This window comes from Octopus bimaculoides, chromosome 19 (genome assembly GCF_046866305.1).
Source record: "Octopus bimaculoides isolate indiv1 chromosome 19, ASM4686630v1, whole genome shotgun sequence".
NCBI classification, from domain to species: domain Eukaryota; kingdom Metazoa; phylum Mollusca; class Cephalopoda; order Octopoda; family Octopodidae; genus Octopus; species Octopus bimaculoides.
The window spans coordinates 2,412,551-2,436,151 of record NC_142946.1 but is presented as its reverse complement, the minus strand read 5'-3'; the positions used below and the strand labels follow the sequence as shown (position 1 = coordinate 2,436,151).

The window sequence follows — 23,601 nt, the reverse complement described above, 5'->3', positions numbered from 1 at the left end:
AAAAGAACATTATGTACAAAAAATTTTAATTTTTTAAAAACTTTTTATTAAAATTCCTATAACTATCAATATTCTTTCTGTTTTTTTATTTTTGTCTGTTACAAAAATTTTTTTAAATTTACCAATCCATTGAAATGACAAATCACAAAAAAAAAAAAAAGAAATAAAAAAACTTTATCCAAGAACGTCAGATGTGCAAATATTATTCCATCTGGTTTTCACTGGTATTTGATCTTCTGCTTTGGCTTTCAGAGAATTTGACATTTCTTCCAATGTGACGGACCAAATTTGCTTAACATCACTCAAGAGACAAACAAACAAACATGAACAAATAAGACACAACGGGTGGTTGTATAAATAGATAACTAAGGTTAACTGAAACCCCAGTAGGATGTTGGTGCGTTTTCTCGCAGTCGGGCCCGAGCAACAAATGAGGAAAAGGAAGAAATACAGTTTCCGATAAAATGTTTTGATTTCTCCAGGATTGCAAGATCCAGTTGTGGTAACCATGGATCTAGATGGAATACTTGCACCTGTTTCGGGAAGAGAAAAAAAAGTTGAAATTTAAAGAAAGAGAAATAAGGAAAGAAAGGAAGAGGGACAGGAAAGAAAGAAAAAAAGAAACAAACAAAAAGGGAAAGAAAAGAGAAAAATGAGAAGAATGTTGTGTTAAAATGAGACATCAGTGTTATTTTCATTTTTGCATAATTTAAACGACAGTTTATTCACCACATGAATTTAACACTTCTGCCTTTATATCACATACAGAACATGTTGTTGGAGTGTACACAGCACGTGTACTACAGCAGTTACTGTGCATTGCTTAAATACTGAGATTGAAAAGCAGGGACGAATTATGCCTACCTAATCTATGAAAATATAAAACATTTTGCATTTTATGCGTAATAATCAGAGTAACCTTCCAAATTATATTGAATTAGGTGCATATTTTGCCATAAAAGGAAAATGTTGCTTTCGAATCTATTTTATTCAGGTAGGCACTGCCTACCTTGCCTAACTATATATAATACTTGCCTTTTGTGCTTTCAGTTGTTGCTCTAATACTTCAATCATGGGGTCTTTATCAGTAGCAACAAAGATAATGTTGATGCCAGTTTCAGTAACAATGGTTTTCGTTAATCTGAAATAAAGACGTAAAAAAAAAGACCACAATAAAAGACTTCTTAAATTCACTTGCTTTGTTCTTCAGTTTTTTTTTTTTCTGTTGTAAATAAATTAAACAGAGCTATTTTTATCATCTACAGACAGATAGGATAAGAAATACAAGAGATATAATGAGCCTTATGACAAGATATAAGCAAAGTCTTTGAGTTCTAAGAATTGAAAACAGGAAATTAGACATCGTTTAAGTGATTCATACAGGTTTTTTTTGTTTTGTTAAATGCATGTTTAAAGTAGGGCAAGGTATAACTTTATTGTTCATCATCATCATCATTTATTAGTGTCCACTTTTCCATCTTTTCACAGGGTCAAACAGAATTTGTTGAGGCAAACTTTTTATGGCTGGATGCCTTTCCTGTTAACAACTCTCATTTGTCTCTCCAAGCAAGGTAATATTTCCTCATGTGGAATGCTCAGCCACTTGCACGTTCATTTCATGAGCAGACTGTTCCTTTGATCGGATCAACTAGAACCCTCGTCGTCGTAACCGACGGAGTGCCAACAACAACAATGTATATGTACATATATATATATATATATACACACATTTGTGTGTATGCATGCATACACACACGTGTGTGTGTGTATGTGCATATGTGTATGTGCATGTGTGTGTAGTAGTATGCGCACAAGATCATGTGTTGATACATACATATGTTATGGTACATATATATACACACTTGTGTGCAGTGGTGCATGCATACTTATGTGTGTGTGTGGTGGGAGATTGTGTGTGGGTGTGTGCATGTGTTTCCAATAAGAGAAAAAGTCGGCTGACTGTACCTAATGACTTCATCAGCAGAAGGGAGACAAATTTGGTGCGTCACTAAGCGATTTCCTCTGTAGCCGAGACACTGAGGTGACGCCATGTAAGATGTCATCTTGTATTTATCAACATTAGCACAGGCGTTCACCTAAGTAAAATTAAAAATTACCATAATTAACATTAGTATTAATAATTCAGTCATGAAAACAGTAATACACACATCTTTACAGAAAGGCTTCCTTTTGTACCCCTGACCATAGAATTTTTTTTGAAAAATATTACACACAAGGACTGCTCTTATTACACGCCCTGACACACACACATACTGGTTTAAGGAGAAGAAAGAATATGGAGGAGAGGGAGGAGAAGAAAAAATGAAAGAGAACGAAAACAAAGATGAAGGAGGAAGAGGAAAAGGAAATAAAGAAGAAAGACAAAAATGGAGAAAAGAAAGAAGAAAAGATGAAGAAGGAGAAGGTGAAGAAGATGAAGAAGAACGACATACTCAAACGAACATTGTTGTTGTTGTTGTGAAGAGACATTAAATGGTGAAGCAAGTTCCATCACTCACCCAATCTACACCATTCCGTAAGTGAATCCCAATGAAGTCTTTTCCTTCAAATGTATCTTCGATGTAATCGTTGACCCGTGCTTCAATGGCATCAGACCAATAAAGATATTTGTGTAAAGAAACATACTGCTCTGCTACGGGGAAACTGGAAGGGGCTCCACGCATGGCAACCACTGGGTATTTAGATGACGGGTACCTTTAAATAAGTGGGGGGGAAATAAAACATACACAATAAATAAACAAAATATCATAATTACACATAAGGAGCTTTTATGTGGTCACTCAACATGCTAGAAGTAGTAGTGAAGTCTCCTCGAAACACATTGCTACTCTCTTTAACCCTTTTGCATTTAAACTGGCCATATCAGGCCCAAATATTCTACCAGTTTTTTGTTTAAACTGGCCAGATCTGGCCTCTCACACCTATACTACAATGTCAGTCTAAAAACAAACAATCACATCATCGAAATCTTAGAGCAACAAGATAATGCATGATTAAAACAAAACAATGAGAATAATTATTATTATGGCTGGGTTCCAGCCTGGGCCACAGCAACAAAGCCCACCCAGTCCATTATCACTACCTTGATGTCCTGGAGACATTGCAGGCCAGTTTCTGCATTGAAGTCGTTGATGTAAGTGTGACCATGTTTTCCTCTTCTTACATCACCATGAAGTGGGTCCCACAAAACTAATCTGGGTGCTTCCAGTTCAGGGTGGCACGTGGCACATGCAGTGACCAGACAGTTGCAGCCATCTTTGCCTGATCTTCTCGTTAACTTTTGGTAGGTCTCCAGAAAGGCACTCATTTGTTGTGTGTTGCTGCCATTTCCCATTAGGGGCCATTCATAGCATCCTTGACAGAATAATATGAATGTGAAAGGCTTCGAATAAGTGAATATGTTTGATACAAATACAAGAGAAAAGAAGACATGACCTATAGATCAAACTTAGTCATCAGCTTATTGTCAATGTGCTTGATCAGGATTGACCTAGGGCTAAATAACAACAATATGTTTGACTTGCTAGTAATAAGAAGTAAATCTCAGGTCTTACAGGGTTTACCTCTTCCACAGGTTCCCTCAACTGTTAGGTGTGACACTTTTTCACACAGCTGTCCTCGTTACCAGCAGAGGTAGGAGCTCACTGAACTTTGCCCAGGTTATTCTTGTTCTAGCAGCTACACTCTCATATATATATATATATATATATATATATATATATATATATATATATACAGTAATAAAGTAGGAGCGAAACTTATGAGCAACCAAGTAGTTGGAGAAAAGAAAAGGAAGCATAGCTGTGTGTGCCTCGATTAAGATAAGAATAAACAGTCGTTAGAAATATAGTTACATTTCTTTCCATAGTTCTGGTAATTGGTAAGTGACTGTGTAAGGCATGTTGGCATCAAAATCAACACCTAGGCCATCCCAGAAGGGTCCAAATGGGTTCCCTGGAAGTAAAAACAAAAGCAAAAAAAAACGATATACACATCCAGGAAACAGAAAGATTGTTAAATTATTATTATCATTATTATTATTAAGTATCAGTTATGCACTGGGGTCAATGTAATCAACTAGACCCCTCCCCCTCCCCCCAAATTCCTTGTGTCTATAGTAGAAAGGATTATTATTATTATTATTATTATTATCGCTGCCACTGCCGATGATGGTGATGATGATGATGATGATGATAGAAAATGAAACCAAGAGCAATGAATCAGCAGAAATGACTTACATCACCTTTACAGAAATGACGATAACGAGTGATAACGAGTCAATGTTGATTTTATCTTACAAAGATAACAATATAAAGAAATAAGTGGATTGTATTCTTTGTTTTAATTCTGGGTTGGGAGAGCCTTGTGAGTGGATTAGGTAGGAAACTGAAAGAAGCCCATCATTCATATGCATGCATACATCCATATCATACTGTCTGCCCCTGAGGCATGATATAGTTGTTGCAAAGATTATTTACAATGTTATCGGCAGGAAGGATTGCCCTGACATTTCTTATTTCTTTATTGCCCACAAGGGGCTAAACATAGAGGGGAAAAACAAGGACAGACAAAGGGATTAAGTCAATTACATCGACCCCAGTGTGTAACTGGTACTTAATTTATCGACCCCGGAAGGATGAAAAGCAAAGTCGACCTTGGCAGAATTTGAACTCAGAACGTAACAGCAGACGAAATACCGCTAAACATTTCACCAGGCGCGCTAACGTTTCTGCCAGCTCGTCACCTGACGTTTCTACCAAAGGAATACCAGAGCCAGTAGTTATTCACACCTTAAAAAACAAGGAATACTGGTGGAACACTCCAATAAAAACAGCAATTCGGAACAAACCTAACAGACCTGATGTCGTTCTGTGACACAAGGAACACAAGTCATGCATTGTTGGGTGTGTGCATTGGTAGCTCAACCAACACATCAACACAACTCTCTTAATTCAAAAGGTTGCAGAACCACTAAGTTACAGGGATGTAAACAAACCAGCACCAGCTGTCAAGTAGTGGTAGGGAACAAACATAAGCACAAAGACAACACACTCACACACACATTATATACGATGGGCTTCTTTCAGTTTCCGTCTACCAAATCCACTCACAAAGCATCGGTCTGCTCAAGGCTATAGAAGATACTTGGCCAAGGAGTCACGCAGTAAGACTGAACCTGGAACCATGTGGTTAGGAAGCAAACTTCTTACTACACAGCCATGCCTGCACCTGTATATATATATATTTGTCTGTGTGTTTGTTTACATTTGTTCTCTGCAAAAATCCCTGAGCTAGAAGCAGTGACATTGTTTTCATTTCCCCTATTAACACATTATTTGCTGAAGCTATGTAGAAATAAGAGATCCCTTGCTCAACAACAAGTAAGGATTATAGAAAGAACAAAGAGTACCTGGCTGAAAAAACAATGCTTCAGTACTATATCTATCTAACCTGGTCTAGCATGGAAAAACAGATGCAAACATGTTTGAAACAAAACAAAATTCTATTTTCCTATATTAATAAATGTACAATTGCATAAATTTACTCAGTGATCCTTCAGTCATTACTTTGGTAAAAATGGTAAAGTTTATGCTTTGCTGATGAGACATAACCCATGTGGTCTAATGTATTTAATGGAAACATGAAAATAATATTAGCCATTAATATCATTGTTTGATCACTGCATATTTTGTCATAATTAGCTTTTTTATTGCTCCATGCATTAAATATGTTAATACTAACTTACCTGAGTAAAAGTACTGGAGACACAACTCTGGGCATGTTTCTGGCTTATTCTGACCTCTTCAGCAAAACATAGTCTTCCCCATAATTGCTGAAGTAGTGATGGATGAATCACTAAGTAAAATATATACAATTGCACACGAGCCATGGACAAACCCTACACACAGTCATCTGACCTACAAGGAATAGCAACCAAAATTGCTCTCAAATCCCTATGTACTGTGGGCCTGATGAAGAGACAGGATGACCATGTTAGGAAATCTTTGACCATTAGCCTGACCCAGCACAGGCAGGCGGCACATAAAAAGCACCATTCGAGCATGATCATTACCAGCATCGCCTTACTGGTACTTGTGCTGGTGGCATGTGAAAAAGTATTCGAGCGAGGTCATTGCCAGTGCCGTTGGACTGGCTCCTGTGCAGATGGCACATAAAAAACACCATTTGAGCATGGCCGTTGCCAGTACTGCCTGACTGGCACATAAAAGCACTCACTACACTCTTGGAGTGGTTAGCGTTAGGAAGGGCATCCAGCTGTAGAAACTCTGCTAGATGAGATTGGAGCCTGGTGCAGCCATTTGGTTTGCCAGTCCTCAGTCAAATCGTCCAACCCATGCCAAAATGAAAAGCATACGTTAAATGATGATGATGATGATGATGATGATGATGATGATGATGATGATGATGATATATATATATATACATAGGTGATATTGAAAGTTTCCATAGAAAGTCAGAAATGAAAGAAGAGTGCTGCATGTAGTCAATACAGCTGAATGTTATTATTAGTATAGTCAACTGGCATGGTTAGGGCCACCTAAAATTTTGAAATCCACATTTGTAGGTAATTATTTAATGCCTACGTCTCTTATGGATTTTTCATCAGCCCTAAATAAGGTAACAATGTTAACTGGAGAGCAAGTTAACATCCTTATATTTATTTACAAATATGGATTTTACAAACCTGTTCCAGTAGAAAATAATAATAATAATAACAATAATAATAATAATACCAGTAATAACTAGAGTATTGGGCATGATAAAAAAAAACATAGGAACTAAAATGTAAAAGCTATAACAGGACCCTCAATAGCCCTACTAGGAACAACCCACATTCTATGCAAGACACCATCAATTCAATAACACCCCCCCCCCAAAAAAAAACACAATCTACAAATAAAAGATACACTCTATATAGCAAATATCTAATAAAATAAACAACCACCAACAGGCTAGATAAGCAACAAAAGAACACAACTTGCATTACACACACAATACAAACACTAATACACAAAAAAACCTGCAACCAAACCCCATAACAAAACACACTGGCACAATACAATACCAGGAAGAGTTTGCACTCACCACCCAATAAATAAAAAAACACAATGCAGCACACACCCCAACAACACAGAGGTGTAGCAGGTAATGCAGTAGAAGTTTGCCTGAAACTACAAAACGCTGAATAATAATAATAATGATAATAATAATAATAATAATAATAATAATAATAATAATAATAATAATGTATATATATATATATATATATGTGTGTGTGTGTGTGTGTGTGTATATAGTATATTCATATGTGTGTGTGTATATATAGTATATTCATATGTTTGTGTGTATATTCATTCTGTAAATCATTTGGTATCAGAAAAATAAAACAAAACCTCGTAGAGGACTTTGTAATAATAACTTACCTTCTTTCATCCGACAATCTTTTGTTTTATCTTCTTCTATTGAGAAACACCAGCCGGTACGATTACCAGGGGGCCAGTATGTTGGTGCCAGATAAGCCATGAAATCTTCTGCTAGGATCAGAGAATGGTACGTAGACAAAGGCTCAACACGAAACCATTCATCAAATGGTATGTTTTTCTGTGAAGAAGACAGAAACATGTGCGTATGTACATCATCATCATCATCATCGTTTAACGTCCGCTTTCCATGCTAGCATGAGTTGGACGATTTGACTGAGGACTGGTGAAACCGGATGGCAACACCAGGCTCCAATCTAATTTGGCAGAGTTTCTACAGCTGGATGCCCTTCCTAACGCCAACCACTCAGAGAGTGTAGTGGGTGCTTTTACATGTCACCCGTACGAAAACGGCCACGCTCGAAATGGTGTCTTTTATGTGCCACCCGCACAAGCCAGTCCAGGGGCACTGGCAACGATCTCACTCGAAAATCCTACGGGAGCCAGTCAGGCGGTACTGGCAACGGCCACGCTCAAAATGGTGCATCTCATGTGCCACCTGCACAAGAGCCAGTCCAGGGGCACTGGCAACGATCTTACTTGGCTTGCCGGGTCTTCTCACGCACAGCACATTTCCAAAGGTCTCTTTCAGTAGTCATCGCCTCGGTGAGGCCCAATGTACGAAGGTCTTGCCTCACCACCTCAGCCCAGGTCTTCCTGGGCCTACCTCTTCCACGGGTTCCCTCAACTGTTAGGGTGTGGCACTTTTTCACGCAGCTATCCTCATCCATTCTCACCACATGTCCATACCAGCGCAATTGTCTCTCTTGCACACCACAACTGATGCTTCTAATGTTCAGCTTTTCTCTCAAGATACTTACACTCTGACGGGTATTCACATTGACATTACACATCCAACGGAGCATACTGGCTTCATTCCTTGCGAGCTTACGTATGTACTCAGCAGTTACAGCCCATGTTTCACTGCCATGTAGCATGGCTGTTCGTACACATGCGTCATACAGTCTGCCTTTTACTCTGAGTGAGAGTCCCTTTGTCGCCAGCAGGGGTAAGAGCTCTCTAAACTTTGCCCAGGCTATTCTTATTCTAGCAGCTACACTTTCAGCGCACCCACCCCCACTACTAACTTGGTCGCCCAGATAGCGGAAGCTATCGACTACCTCTAGTTTTTCACCCTGGAATGAGATAGAAGTTGTTTCCTGTTTGTTTACAGTCTTTATTGCACCTGAACATCTGCCACAAACAAAAACTAACTTGCTAGTTAACCTGCCTTTGATGTTGCTGCACCTCTTATGTGTCCATAGCTTGCACCGGGTACATCTTATAGAGTTACTACCTACTCCTTTTCTACATACTGAGCAGGGCCATCTACCTGAAGGGGTTTGTGTTTTATCTACCTTCCTACTTATTAGGATTTTGGTTTTAGCTGGGTTGACTCTAAGGCCCTTCAATTCTAGACCTTGCTTCCGCACCTGAAACTTCTCCTCTAGTTCTGATAGTGACTCCGCAATTAGGGCAAGGTCATCAGCATAGAGGAGCTCCCAGGGGCAACCTGTCTTGAACTCCTCTGTGATTGCCTGGAGGACTATGATAAATAAGAGGGGGCTGAGGACGGAACCTTGGTGGACCCCTACCTCTACCCGGAATTCATTGCTGTACTCATTTCCAACCCTCACCTTACTGGCAGCATCTCTGTACATGGCTCGCACAGCTCTCACTAAATACAAACATGCACATACACATATACACACATCTCTCTCTCTCTCTTTATATACACACATATCAATCCATAGTAGAAAGAGAATGTAGATTTCCCAATGTAAAGGGGTAAAGTTGATATCATCATCATCATTGAACATATTTTCTATGTCGGCATTGGTTGGACAGTTTGACTGGAGCTAGTAAGGCCAGGGGCCACACCAGAGTCCAGTGTCTGTTCTGGCATTGTTTCCATGGCTGGATGCCCTTCCTAACACCAACCACTCCACAGAGTGTACTGGGTGCTTTTTATGTGGCACCAGCATCAGTGCTTTTTATATTTATATACTAAAGTTGAAAACCTTAGCTAAAAGAAACAACCAACCTATTTTAAAATACCTGACATATGCAACAATGAAAAATGATTTTCTATTTTGTTGTATCCGACAGCAAAGGACTGCAACATGTGATGAAATGTTGTGCTGGAACAGAGCTAATTCATGCCAGCATGGAAAAAAATCAACATAAACTGACAATATCGATGGTTATGGTCAGCATCACCATCTTAATAATTTAAAGGAAGAAAATCTTACATATGTTCTCCATGGTGGCAAGACTAATGTGCGGTTGATGGCTTTTGCAAAACCAAGAGCACCAAGAAATTGTTCTGCTTGATTGCCAAAACGTCCTTGAAAAAGAAGATAAAAGACAAAAAAGACACAATTTTTGAAAAATTTTGTGAAAAGCATTTGTAGCTAGATTACTTAATCTCGTTAAGTAATTACTCTGAAATTAAATCTTTATAGTTTTAATTTTATCCTAATACATTCGAATCTTACTTAAAGGTGCGGACATCATCATCATCATCATAATCATTATCATCATCATTTAACGTCTGTTTTCCATGCTGCTATAGGCCTGACGGTTTAACAGGAACAGACAAGTCAGAAGACTACACAAAGCTTTACTGTCTGCTTTGGCATGGCTTCTACAGCTGGATGCCTCCCTTAACGCCAACCACTTTGCAGAGAGTACTCAGAGCTTTTTATGTGGCACCCGCAGCAGCAGTGAGGTTACCAAGTAACTTGCAGGACAAGACCCCTCAACTAGGGAAGAGTAGTATTGAGTGGGCACATGAGGGAGCACGAGGGAGGGGAACAGCGGTGGTTGGAGGGAGAGGGAGGAGTCATGGACTTGAACTTCACTTTGCTGGGCAGATCTTCTAAAGCACAGTAGTTGTCTCGGTCCTTTGTCACCCAAACTCCAGATTAATGATGAAATCTCACACGGAATAAGAGCAGGGTGGAAGGTATTTACCTTAATTAAATATGTATTCAAGGAACAGATTGGTCAAGACCCTGCATAACAATCTCTTCAATAATACCATCCTACCCTTATGCAGGCGAGACATCGACCACTATGGAAAAGAAAGGACTAGCTATGACATGGAGGGCCATGAAAGGATCCACGCTAGGAATATTGTTGCAGAAACATATCTGAAAGGAAGGAAATTCGAGAATGGAGTAGAATGAACGATCGCAGAATATTGAAAGCACCAGTTCTACTGGGCCAGACATGTAAGGCTCAAGTGGACCCAAGGTGGACTCGAGTGATATCCAAGAAATCAGAAGAAACCACTCAACAACTGCGTAAGTCCACCCTGTTGTTATTTCTTCCATGTTATTGATTCTTCGTGGATATTTTGTACTTCACTAACAACTTTATATGACTTGTGCGGCGATACTAAATCATGTTTAACTGTATGCTTAGTGTTGTTCAGTCGCGAACACCGATCTACCCGATGTAACCATCGTTTAAAACCAGCGATTTTCGACCATTTTCTATTCATGATTAGAACTAAGAGCGTTATGGAAAGCCATCAGCTTTTTTAAAAAAAGTTTTAATATATCTAAAAACCAGAACAAAAAAGGGTATTAAAATTATTTTGAAACAGGGTTAGGGTTATGGTATGCGCTTTAATTTGTAAAAGGAATAAACATGTACCAGTGTGGTGCATTAGGAAAGGTTAAGGGTACACGTGTCAGTGCTTTTATTATGGTAAATAAATAAACATTGTTCAGTTGATCGAACAAATAATCATAAACGGAACCGACGAGGATCCATTCAATTCCACGTTGACAATATTTTGTTGCTGAACTAACATCAGGAAGTTGAACTCAATTAATTCATGTTAAGCAATGTTTAAAAATTGCCACTTATTTTTTAAAAAAATTCCCCTAATTAGCGTTAATAATTAATACTAAAAGAAAGTTTTAATAAGTTTCTGCTGAATTACGATAATTAAGTTCCCCACCACCACAGTTTATTGTTAGTAATCATTAAAAAATAAGGAATGAATAAAATTGGTTAACTATAAAAAGTTAGTCAAGATGTAAACATTAACCATAAAATTTGGCTTCCACTGTGATAATTAATTTCGTTCGTTGGGTTTGTATGAATTTAAGACGTTAAAGTACAATTATACCAACAGACGACGTTCGCGTAATGGCAGGCGTTGACGGAAATTGCCGAAGTTTAGGACTTTTGTTTTTTTTTATTTCGAGCAAAGGTAAATAAGAATTCATTTGCTGTTCTCAATTACCGAGAAAACAACAAAGAAGAAACATTTACGGTTCAGTACTTTGGAAAACATATAAATAAAAATTACAGATTGATAAGAGAGGTCACTGGTATTGACTATCACAACAGATACGTACGCACACATACTCAATCATATAAACATACAGACACACGTGTGTACATGCATATAGATACGCTCTTACCCATGCAGGGACAATAGATCAAATATCCACGTTCGTCCCAGACGAAAGTCTTCACAAGTTTTTTTGATTGATCCGCAGTGACATCATCGGCAGACACTTTCAGTGAAATTTCTAAAAGAAAGGTCAATAAATATGCGTATTCTTGCCACCGAAGACGACGGAAAAGTCGAGAGACTGGAAGATGGGCGAAACACGCCATGTCAGCCTGTGTGTGTAGATGTGGGTTGGGAGGCACACACACACACACACACATATATAATAATAATAATAATAATAATAATAATAATAATTAAAAGACAAGTTATTACTGTTATAATTTCCCCCCTCTTCACTACATCATTAAAAAAAATGATAATATAGTGATGTTTATTTAATCGTCTCAAAATGAATAATTAACTAAAAACATTTATTTTTAGAATATAGTCATTTTATAAGATTTTGGTGGCAAATTTTAAAAATAGCATGATTTATTTGCATGAAAGAACACTACTGGAGAACTTTCATCTAATTCCTCCAAATCTGTTATAAATGTAATAATGACTGATGAGGCCGGTTAGCACCGTAACGTGGCCTAAAGATCGTGGAGAAACGATTCCTCGGGTCGGTTATCTATAAAAAATTCCAAAGCTTTGAATTTTTCCGAACAACTGATATATCTCACTCCGTTTCAGGGATGTAAACACACCAACATCGATTGTCAAGCGATAGTGGAGGGAGGGGGGAATAAACACAGACACGATAGCGTGACACAGAGTGTGACAAGGCTGGCTACTTTGAAATACAAGTACAACAGGAAGAAAGAGTGAGAGAAAGTTGCCACCACCTTCTGCCGGATCTTTGTGGAGCTTTGGGTGTTTTCACTCAATAAACACTCACAACACCCGGTCTGGGAATCGAAACCGTGATCCTACAACCGTGAGTCCGCTGCCCTAACCACTGGGCCATTGTGCCTCCGCAGGGAAGCAGTAATCTTGTGCAAATGTGATGGCTTCATCTGCACAGATACTACTTATAGAAACATTTAATAAAGGAGTAGTACGTGAGAGACCTCTGGAAAGGATTTTTTTTACTTGTTTCAGTCATTTGACTGCGGCCATGCTGGGGCACCGCCTTGAAGGGTTTTAATAAAACAAATCAACTGCAGGGCTTTTTTATTTAAAGCCTGGTACTCATTATATCGGTCTGTTTTGCTGAACCACCAAGTTACAGGGACGTTAACACACCAACACCGGTTCTCAAACAGTGGTGGGGTACAAACACAAAGATACATACACACACACACATATATATAAATGGCAATTCTGTCTGTCTGACTGTTACCATCTTAGTGCCTAAACCAACAAACCAATATTCACGAAACTTTGCATACATGTTACGTTAACATCCAGTTCAATAATAGGCTAATTGGATTTCAATAAAAATCTATAATGTGACCCTGAGGGATGTTGGGCGAATTATCTGCTAAAATGAGAAGGTTGCAAAAAGTATTAGTCTGAGGGAAAGGTAGTAATAGAGAGAGGGTATATATGCCTGTGGTGTGCTCAACCACTTGTACATTAATTTCATGGGTAGGTTGTTCTGTTGATTGGTTCAACTGGAAAATTCATCGTAGTCACCAACAGAGCACCATTTAATTAAGTTTCCGTCAAATGCTCCTCATAGTCTTAGTGGGTGCAATTTTTCATTGTGCCATTACCAGAGAGGATTCGGTTGAAATAGTAATGGACAGATATACGTATGTTTGTGTGCGAAAGACAATATACGTATTTATTATTTATTGTCTAAAAACAGAAACAGAGAGAGAATAGTAAAAATATCTGCAAACCAACCACAACATGGTTTTTTTTTTTTTTAGCAACAAATCGTCATCCAGCTGGACAATGTCCAATATCGGAAATCAGATAAATGTATAAAAATAAAATCTTCTGTTTAGCTAAAGTCGGTAGAGTTTCCAGAGATTAAAATATCACGAATGTACCAAAAAAAAAAAAAAAAAATCATAAAAGAAAATTAAAAAAACCCCAACGAAACTAAATACATTTAAGGACAAGTTTTATGGACAAATTTGATCGATCGTTTTCTACTTCTCTTATAATTTATGCACTCACTTGGTCATGAACCAACTTGTTTGCAGGTAATCAAGTATAATTAATTATTAAACTTTGAGGAGTGGATGTTAATCATTCAGATACACAGATGTACACACGCAAACACATACACACACACACATATATGCATATATCTATCTATCTATCTATCTATCTATCTATCTATCTATCTATATATATATATATCATCATCATCATCATCATCATCGTTTAACGTCCGCTTTCCATGCTAGCATGGGTTGGACGATTTGACTGAGGACTGGTGAAACCGGATGGCAACACCAGGCTCCAGTCTGATTTGGCAGAGTTTCTACAGCTGGATGCCCTTCCTAACGCCAACCACTCAGAGAGTGTAGTGGGTGCTTTTACGTGTCACCCGCACGAAAACGGCCACGCTCGAAATGGTGTCTTTTATGTGCCACCCGCACAAGCCAGTCCAGGGGCACTGGCAACGATCTCGCTCGAAAATCCTACAGGAGCCAGTCAGGCGGTACTGGCAACGGCCACGCTCAAAATGGTGCATCTCATGTGCCACCCGCACAAGAACCAGTCCAGGGGCACTGGCAACGATCTTACTTGGCTTGCCGGGTCTTCTCACACACAGCCCATTTCCAAAGGTCTCGGTCCGTAGTCATCGCCTCGGTGAGGCCCAATGTACGAAGGTCTTGCCTCACCACCTCAGCCCAGGTCTTCCTGGGCCTACCTCTTCCACGGGTTCCCTCAACTGTTAGGGTGTGGCACTTTTTCACGCAGCTATCCTCCTCCATTCTCACCACATGTCCATACCAGCGCAATCGTCTCTCTTGCACGCCACAACTGATGCTTCTAATGTTCAGCTTTTCTCTCAAGATACTTACACTCTGACGGGTATTCACATTGACATTACACATCCAACGGAGCATACTGGCTTCATTCCTTGCGAGCTTACGTATGTTCTCAGCAGTTACAGCCCATGTTTCACTGCCATGTAGCATGGTTGTTCGTACGCATGCGTCATACAGTCTGCCTTTTACTCTGAGTGAGAGTCCCTTTGTCGCCAGCAGGGGTAAGAGCTCTCTAAACTTTGCCCAGGCTATTCTTATTCTAGCAGCTACACTTTCAGCGCACCCACCCCCACTACTAACTTGGTCGCCCAGATAGCGGAAGCTATCGACTACCTCTAGTTTTTCACCCTGGAATGAGATAGAAGTTGTTTCCTGTTTGTTTAAAGTCTTTATTGCACCTGAACATCTGCCACAAACAAAAACTAACTTGCTAGTTAACCTGCCTTTGATGTGTTAGACATGCATGAGTGGATACAGTTTCATGTACTTGAATATATGTTCATGTGTTTATCTATAAAGAGCTGTGAGTACATACATACATATATGTATACAAATATATACATTCATACACGTATATATATATATATATATACATTCATACACGTATATATATATATACATATATATATATATATATAATTAATTTACAAAGGTACCATTAATTCTATTATTATCCAATGTCACTAATTTAAGAATGAGAATAAAATAACAGAATCAACGATGCTTGTGTGCATGCAGGATGAGCTTCACCTCATTAACTCTAGTGTGTGTCCTAGTTGTTCAACCAATGGAACTATTTACTCATATTATCGTACAAGGCACCTTGTACTATTGATGTAATTCTCAGCCATGTGACAAGGCTGGGCATTTGGAATTAGAGATGTAGTCCACCTGACAAGCTTCTTCTTCTTCATTGTCTATTACTGCACAGATTTACTTACAGAGCTTGTATAGACCTGAATCTAAGATAAATTCGATTTCAATATGTGACGCTTAGTGACAGTGTCTTCTAGTTTAGCTCTGAGCTGACCAAATTCTTGAAAGTGAATTAGAGTGAATTTCATCATCATCATCGTTTAACTGTTGCTTTCCATGCTGGCATGGGTTGGACAGTTTGACTGGGGACTGGCAAGCCAGTAGGCTGCACCAGGCTCCAATCTGATCTGGCAAGGTTTCTACAGCTGGATGCCCTTCCTAATGCCAACCACTCTGAGAGTGCAGTGGGTGCTTTTTATGTGCCAAACAAGCCTGATTTATGTGCACGCATGCATGTGTCTGTGCATCAGTGTGCATATTTGCATCTCTTTATTTGGACATTATGCAATAGTTGGCTACTGAGAGAAACAGTGACTATGTTGAGAAGTAGGGATGTGATCCACAGAGGACCAGCTTCATTTTGATGTACGATACATGTTCCTGTGTTGGTAATTCTACCTGTCCTAAACAAAATGGCATTACATTTTGACTCACCCTTGTACTTTGTCAAAGAAGTACAGAAATCCAAAGTGAGAAAATGTTTCTGTTCCATGTTTCATCAATATTTCATCAGCTATCATAAATACATCAAGTGAATCAGAAAGCTAAATGATATTTATTAATTGAGTAGTTTAATTGATGTGACCTCAAGTTAGTTAGCACGAAGAATAAAAACAAAATTTTCATGGTACCAAAAGGTGAGAGGGACAAAATGTCTGATGTCAAATAAGCCAGTGTTGAATGAACAATGCCAAATAGGTGGCGCCAAAACTCTGTACCAAAACATCTCATGCCCAGAAGAAAGGTATCAGTGGTACCCCATCATGAACCAAACCCAAATTGAATCTCATTAAGCTTTTTCTTTTTCCTAATCAGTTCTGTTGTAACTCCTGCTAATTTCATAAATTTGTCCCTCTCTTTGACACATCTGTTGTTGCTTCCTTCTCGAGTAGTGACTTTCAAAGTGGGAAGAACTACTCCTTAGAGGTAGCAGACAGGTTGATGGGAAATTTTATGTGGGTACTGGGGCCAAGGGGCTAGTAGGATAGAAATGTGTATTAGAAATGGGGAGGAGCCATTGGATCATAGCAAGGGGTGTGTTAGTAAAAGAAAAAAGTGGATTGTTAAAAAATTTGAGAAATACTGTTCTCGGTATCTCCTTTGGTGTTGTAGCAGAAGATGGTGATAACTGCTATGTCAGTCACTGAGTATAATGTATTCCTATTCTACAGACTGATTGTGTGAGTGACTACAGCTATGCCTACTTTACCAAATATTTTCAGCATTTCAGTGACTATACTTCATGGACCAGCGGCTTTTCCTGCCTTCGTATCATTAATCATGCACTTCACCAGACAGCAGTTAAGTGCAGTTGCTCATTCCTCTGTTCAGTTCACTTGGAATAGTTCCTCCTTCTCTCATACGTTCTTCATATTCACCAAAATCTCATAGTAACATTTCCAAGCCTCTTTCCTCTTGGTGTTGATGAAGGTTGCTGCATTTCTGTCATTCCAAACACACATTTCCCTAAATGACTTGATTCTTGCTGACCTACTGTCTTGCAATCTGAAACACCCCTTGCCTTTGTTCCTCTTATGGCAGAACTTTAGAAAACTTCCTACTTTCAGTATGTCTCAAATGCTATTTTCCTGAAGTGTGTATAAAACATTTCGGCATGGCTGTTTTGGCGCCACTGATTCAGCACTGACATATCTGACATCAGACATTTTGATGTTTCTCTCATTATCACCCTGTCCCTTTCATTTAATATGTGTGAGAGCATCTAATTATGTTTGTATACATGTATGATATCTCCTCCCTTCTCTTACCAGCTCTCTCTGTATGTGTGTATTTCGGCATTTGTACATGAGTGTGTGAGTGTGTGTGAAGGCACATGGCATAGTGGTTAGGGTATCTGGCTCATAATCATCAGGTCATGAGTTCGATTCCCACCGGCGCATTGTGTTTTTGAGTAAGACACTTTATTTCCAGTCAGCTAATAAAAATGAGTAGTCCCTGTAATTCAAAGGGCCAGTCTTGTTACCTTTTCTGTCACACTAAATTTCTCTGAGAACTTCATTAAGGATACGTGAGAGAGAGGGGGAGGCATTTCTATTCCAACAATGTTATCAAAGTTCGTGACCTCTTTCGTCAACATGCTTGTTTGTTATGTTAAGCTCAGATTAAAAAATCCCTAACGTAGATGAATAGCCTTTTAGGGGTACTATCTATAAACAAAGGGTATTTATAACTAAGGGTATCTGGGATACATTGAGTATCATCATCATCATCATCATCGTTTAACGTCCGCCTTCCATGCTAGCATGGGTTGGACGATTTGACTGAGGACTGGTGAAACCCGGATGGCAACACCAAGCCCCAATCTAATTTGGCAGAGTTTCTACAGCTGGATGCCCTTCCCTTTTCTTAAGACAGCATGTTGTGATCTGAGGGTGAGGGTGATTTGGCTGTTATTTTTTAAATTTCCCCATAGGCTAGTGTATTATAGAAGTAGTAGAGGTAGGTGTTTACCAGGGATCTGTTCTTAGGCCCCTATTATTCATTAGAAGCAATGACTTTGGAATGAGAGAGAAAGATAATGAAAGAAAAGAAGAAGGGGAAAAGAAAAGAAGGAAAAATACAAAATAAAATGTAACAAAGAAAGAGAAAAGGCAGAAAGAAATGGTGGAAGGAAGAAAGAAAGAAATGAAGGACCGGAAAGAGTAATGGAAAAGCTGAGAAAAAAAGAAACAATGAAAAGAGAGAACGACTGAGAAAGAAAGAGAAGAAGAAAGGAAAAAATGAAAGAAAAGAATAAGTGATAATAAAAGAATCAAGATAAGATCAGGAATGGAGTCAGTGGTAGTGGCTGGAGCAGTGAGTAACTATACCAACAATGTTTGTCAAAGAGGATTATGAGGAAATCCTTTTCTTGAAATTTGAAAAAAAAAAAAAAAAGATGCAAAATGAACCAATGATGTTACATAAGGATACAGGATTAAATTGGTGAATTAATTTTTGGTGCATTTCCTTGTAACACACACACACACACACACACACTCCTCTATGCTGACACTTGTGTCAAGCAGGATTTTTATGCTTCAGGATTTGACATGAATATATTTGTAATTAAAGAAATGTAACAAAAGAAGACGAAATTATTACAGGTGTGGCGAGGAAACAGTTCAATAAATAACTCCAGGACTCAACTAGTAGCACCCTTTTTTTTTCTTACCTATCCTATAATTTTACTTCTTATCTACACATGGTATCTCTTCACCCTGCCATTTTTTTATACTGTCACTTATCACCTCCTCTTCCTGCACCTCCATGATTCACTTTCATTCCTTTCCTCTCCCTCCCCATCTCCATATGAAAAAAATCATTCACAGTTGAACATGAAACCACCTGTGTTCACCTCAGTCTTCATCTTTAACACAAGACCCTGTCACCTCATCAACATCATATCTTTCCCTTTCCAGCTGGGGTGGCCATGTATCTCCTCTTCAGCAAGACACATCTTCCAGTCCCTCTATCTTACTTTAATCTCTCAACACTTGGCATTAAGGCCCCCCCCGCCCGACCACCACCCCTCAGTACTATGTCATCACTCAGTTGGGAAGTCTTGTCTTGTGAATTACTTGGTGACCCCAATGGTGTTGGTGCAATGAAAAAAAAAGCACCCTTTGTAAAGTGGTTGGCATTAGGAAGGCCAACTGTCTGGCCGTAATGGACTCTGCCAAAGTGGACAATGGAGCTTCATGCAGTCCTTTGACGTGTCAGATCCTGTCAAACCATCCAACTTATGCCATGAACAATGATGATGATGACAACGATGATAAAGATGACGGCAACAATGACAACAACAACGATGAGGAGGATGATGGTGAGGATGATAAGGATGATGATGACAAAGACGACAGCGATGACAATGATGATGATGATGATGACAATGATGATGAGCATTTGTCACACACAAAAACTATCTTCCCAGTTAGCCTTCCTTTGATATTGCTACACCTCTTATGTGTCCATAGCTTACACTGGGTACATCTTATGGAGTTTCTACCTATGCCTTATATGTATGTATGTATGTATGTATGTATGTATATGTATGTATATATGCATGCATGTATGTATGTATGTATGTATGTGTGTGTGTGTATGTATGTATGTATGTATGTATTATGGGCACTGTATGTATGTATGTATGTATGTATGTATGTATGTATGTATGTATTATGGGCTTCCACACAGTTTCTGGCTATAGGTGAAGATATTTGCTCAAGGAGTCATACCATGGGACTGAGCCCAAAACAATACACCTGCAATTAAGAAACAAGTTTCTTAATTGCATCACCCTACCTTTGCCTATAACTATCAATAATTCTGCAATAACCTCCAGATATTATAATTTCTCGCATGAAATCATGTTATTCAAACAGAACACCTAGAACTCATTGCCAAGCTTTGTGATTTGTTATCTTTTATTATTTTGTTTTTGTCTCCCTACAAGAGCATTGTGTTTGAAATGCTAAAGATTATTAGTGATGTGAGCTAATTATTGAACTTTGTCTAAACATTCACATATTGATCCATTTCCCCCCCCCCACACACCTTTTCATGCTTCAGTGTGTGATATATTGCATTTCCCTACAGTTTAGTTTGTGTATAATGGAAGGTGGGGCTTTACTAAAAGGATTCTTATTCATATAATAGATAGGATAAAGAAAAAAATCATATTTTGTGTAATAACGATAATTTTTTTGTATTACAGTTTGATTAAGCATCATTAATTAAATACATACCCTAACTTTAGAGGATTTACTTGTGACATATTCTCTAGGTGATTGATTGAGCTGCAATTTGTAAGGCTTTGAATATTGATTGATGATTTTTGTTTGATGTCTCTACTGATATCAAGTAATTCTTTTATCCTTATTAAATGTCCATCCCATCTTGTGTACCAGCAAAGCTTATCAGGATAAACCATTTGCAATTAATTACAAGTAATGGTTGCATTGTTTTGTGTGTTTTTATGTAATTTTTCCCCATCTTTGTTTCTCTCAATAAAATTTGACTCAACAAAGTCTTGGTCAAACCAGTGGCATGACAGAAGACTCAGATAGTAAGTTGGTAGGGTCAACTCCTGGACACTACTGTCTCAAGTCCTAGGACTTATAGGGCTGGTTACATGGTGTATAAGTAAGTAATCATGATGATTATATTCCTCCTGGATGGGATGCCAGTCCATTGAAGGGCTACTCATTGACAGCTGAGTGCACTGGAGTTATGTGAAATGAAGTGTTTTGCTCAAGAACACAACACATGACGATGATAATGGTGGTGATGATGATACAGACATCATCATCATCATCATCGTTTAACGTCCGCTTTCCATGCTAGCATGGGTTGGACGATTTGACTGAGGACTGGCAAGATTGACCCCCAGTGTTCAACTGGTACTTATTTCCTCAATCCCGAAATGATGAAAGGCTAAGTCAACTTTGGCAGAATTTGAACTCAGAACATAAGAACAGATGGAATGCCACTAACCATTTTTGATGATGTGCTAACAGTTCTGCCAATTTACCACTTTATATATACACGTATATATTGAGGACTTTTCTGGTTTTCTATCGGAAAATAAGCACTGTGTGTGTGTGTGGCCTTGTCATTTGTTTCATGTTCCTTATTCTAATAATGACATTTTCATGCTGAAATATCAGTGGATGCTGTGGGCAATTTATATAAATTAATCCACAAACAGACTGATGGCTTCGTTATCTCTCATCTGACTGTTTAATGGTAGTTTTTGCATAATCCATCCTCATATTTCATCTACAAATTAATTGTAATACAAATGATAACTGCAAATTGATTGTGAGTTCAAGATGAACACAGATTGCAGAATATTACTATGATCAAGAGGGTGTGAAAGAGAGAAAACGAGAGAGGTGGGGGGGTGGCAAAGAAGAACGCAATGCGAGAAAGATGATTGAGCAGAAGTCCTAGAAAGATAGACCACTTCTGCATTAGAACAAGTGTAACAGCATCGTTGAAGCAGGGGGGGAAATGAAAGAGAAGGACAGGCGTTAGAATTTCACATGAGCAACGCTTAAGAGAGTGAGAGAGAGAGAGAGGAGGAGATATAGACAGAGTGAAGATGAGAAAGTGAGAGCCTTGTGGAGCTCTAGGTGCTTCTGCTCAATAAACATTCACAATGCCTGCTCTGGGAATTGAAACCACAATCCTACAACTGCGAGTCTGATGCTCTAACCACTGGGCCATTGTGCCTCCACACAAGCATATACATACATACATATATATATATATATATATCAATCTATCTATCTGTGTATAAGTGTGTATGTATGCATGCATGCATGTATCTATCTATCTATCTATCTATCTATATGTCCATCCGTTCTTTTTTTTTCTTTATCTATCTCTTCTTTAGTGTATCTCATTTTTTCCCTCTTTCCTCTTTTTCTACCATTCTTTCTAGCTTTTTTTTTTTCATAGCATATTTGAAGGGAGTGTCCCAACATGATTAGCAAAATGTATTAAGCAAGGTGTATATATATCTACATGCCTGTCCAATCATTTGTCATTTTTTTAATGTCATTCAACAAACAATTATCAAACGTCAACAGAGTTTACACAGTAGCAACTTATGTCAAATACCAACCAATCTCCTCAAGTCAACAACACCTACTTACATATCCATCTGTCTCCCTTATATTACCTGCCAATCTACCTGTCCACACACCTTACTTAACCCTAATAATTTACTCTAAAAGAAACTATGTTAGTCAGTTAATATCCTGTTCAGAGAGAGAAGGAGGGGGGAGGGATGGAGAGAAGGTGAAAGTGAGAGAGAGGGGGAACAGGAAGAGACAAAAGAAGAGAGAGAAAAAGGAAATAGCAATTCTACCTTGAGTTTCTCTCTCCTAATCTACTTGGTTGGACATCCCCACCACATACCTTCCCCCACTCCAAATATATCATCATCATCATCATTATCATATATGTCAACTCTAAAGTTGACACATATATATATATATATATATATATGTATGTGTGTATGTATATACACACATATGTATATGCATGTATATATACGGTATCTATATATAATCAGTCATTAGTTCATAAATAAATCCGAAAAGAGGCACACTTGAAAATACCTTTGGGCAGTAATGCTAAATGGGTGCTTGGTTATGGCCGGTCAGGGAGTGACCACTGAATTTGCACCTATAAGGCTGTTTAAATAGTATAGATGACTCATGTTTAATATGTGTTAAAAGTGTATAACTTGGAAATTTTTAAAATAATTTTATAATTTTTTTTATAATTTTAATTTCATTCTTTTTCGATCCTACTTATCTGTCCAAGACAGCTTTTTCTTTTTTTTTCTTTCAATTTGGCAACGGTCATTTTGTCTACCTTCATCTCCAGGATGGAACAATAGTTTTGCTGAACTTAAAGAGCGCATTCAGTTAGCAGTGCAGGAGATAACACCTGAAATGCTTCAGAATGTGTTTCACACTGCTAAGGATAGATTTGAAATTTGTAGGGAAACAGGTAGAGTGTGGCTGTGTGGTAAGAAGCTTGCTTCCCAGCCACATGGTTCTGGGTTCAGTTCCACTGTGTGGCACCTTGGGCAAGTGTCTTCTGCTATAGCCTTGGGCTGACCAAAGCCTTGTGAGTGGATTTGGGAGATGGA

The 23,601-nt window shown here is 38.5% G+C and overlaps 2 protein-coding genes across 2 annotated transcripts in view; one reads left to right on the top strand and one right to left on the bottom strand.

Annotated features, from left to right (window-relative positions):
• Positions 1 to 23: 23 nt before the first annotated feature.
• On the bottom strand, positions 24 to 12,210 carry LOC106880389 (GDP-fucose protein O-fucosyltransferase 1). Its single transcript, XM_014930301.3, has 8 exons — positions 11,966 to 12,210; positions 9,776 to 9,870; positions 7,467 to 7,644; positions 3,876 to 3,975; positions 2,520 to 2,715; positions 1,966 to 2,096; positions 1,036 to 1,141; positions 24 to 533 (listed from the first exon to the last, which is right to left on the bottom strand). The coding sequence occupies exons 1-8, from the start codon at positions 12,162 to 12,164 to the stop codon at positions 372 to 374; spliced, it is 1,167 nt and encodes a 388-aa protein (XP_014785787.1). The 5' UTR covers positions 12,165 to 12,210; the 3' UTR covers positions 24 to 371.
• The window catches only part of LOC106880381 (thioredoxin 1), a 32,844-nt gene continuing 19,628 nt past the window's right edge, over positions 10,386 to 23,601 (top strand). The window contains exon 1 of the mRNA XM_089366488.1: positions 10,386 to 10,831. The gene's annotated coding sequence lies outside the window, so the exon portion shown is untranslated. The remainder of the gene's footprint in view (positions 10,832 to 23,601) is intronic.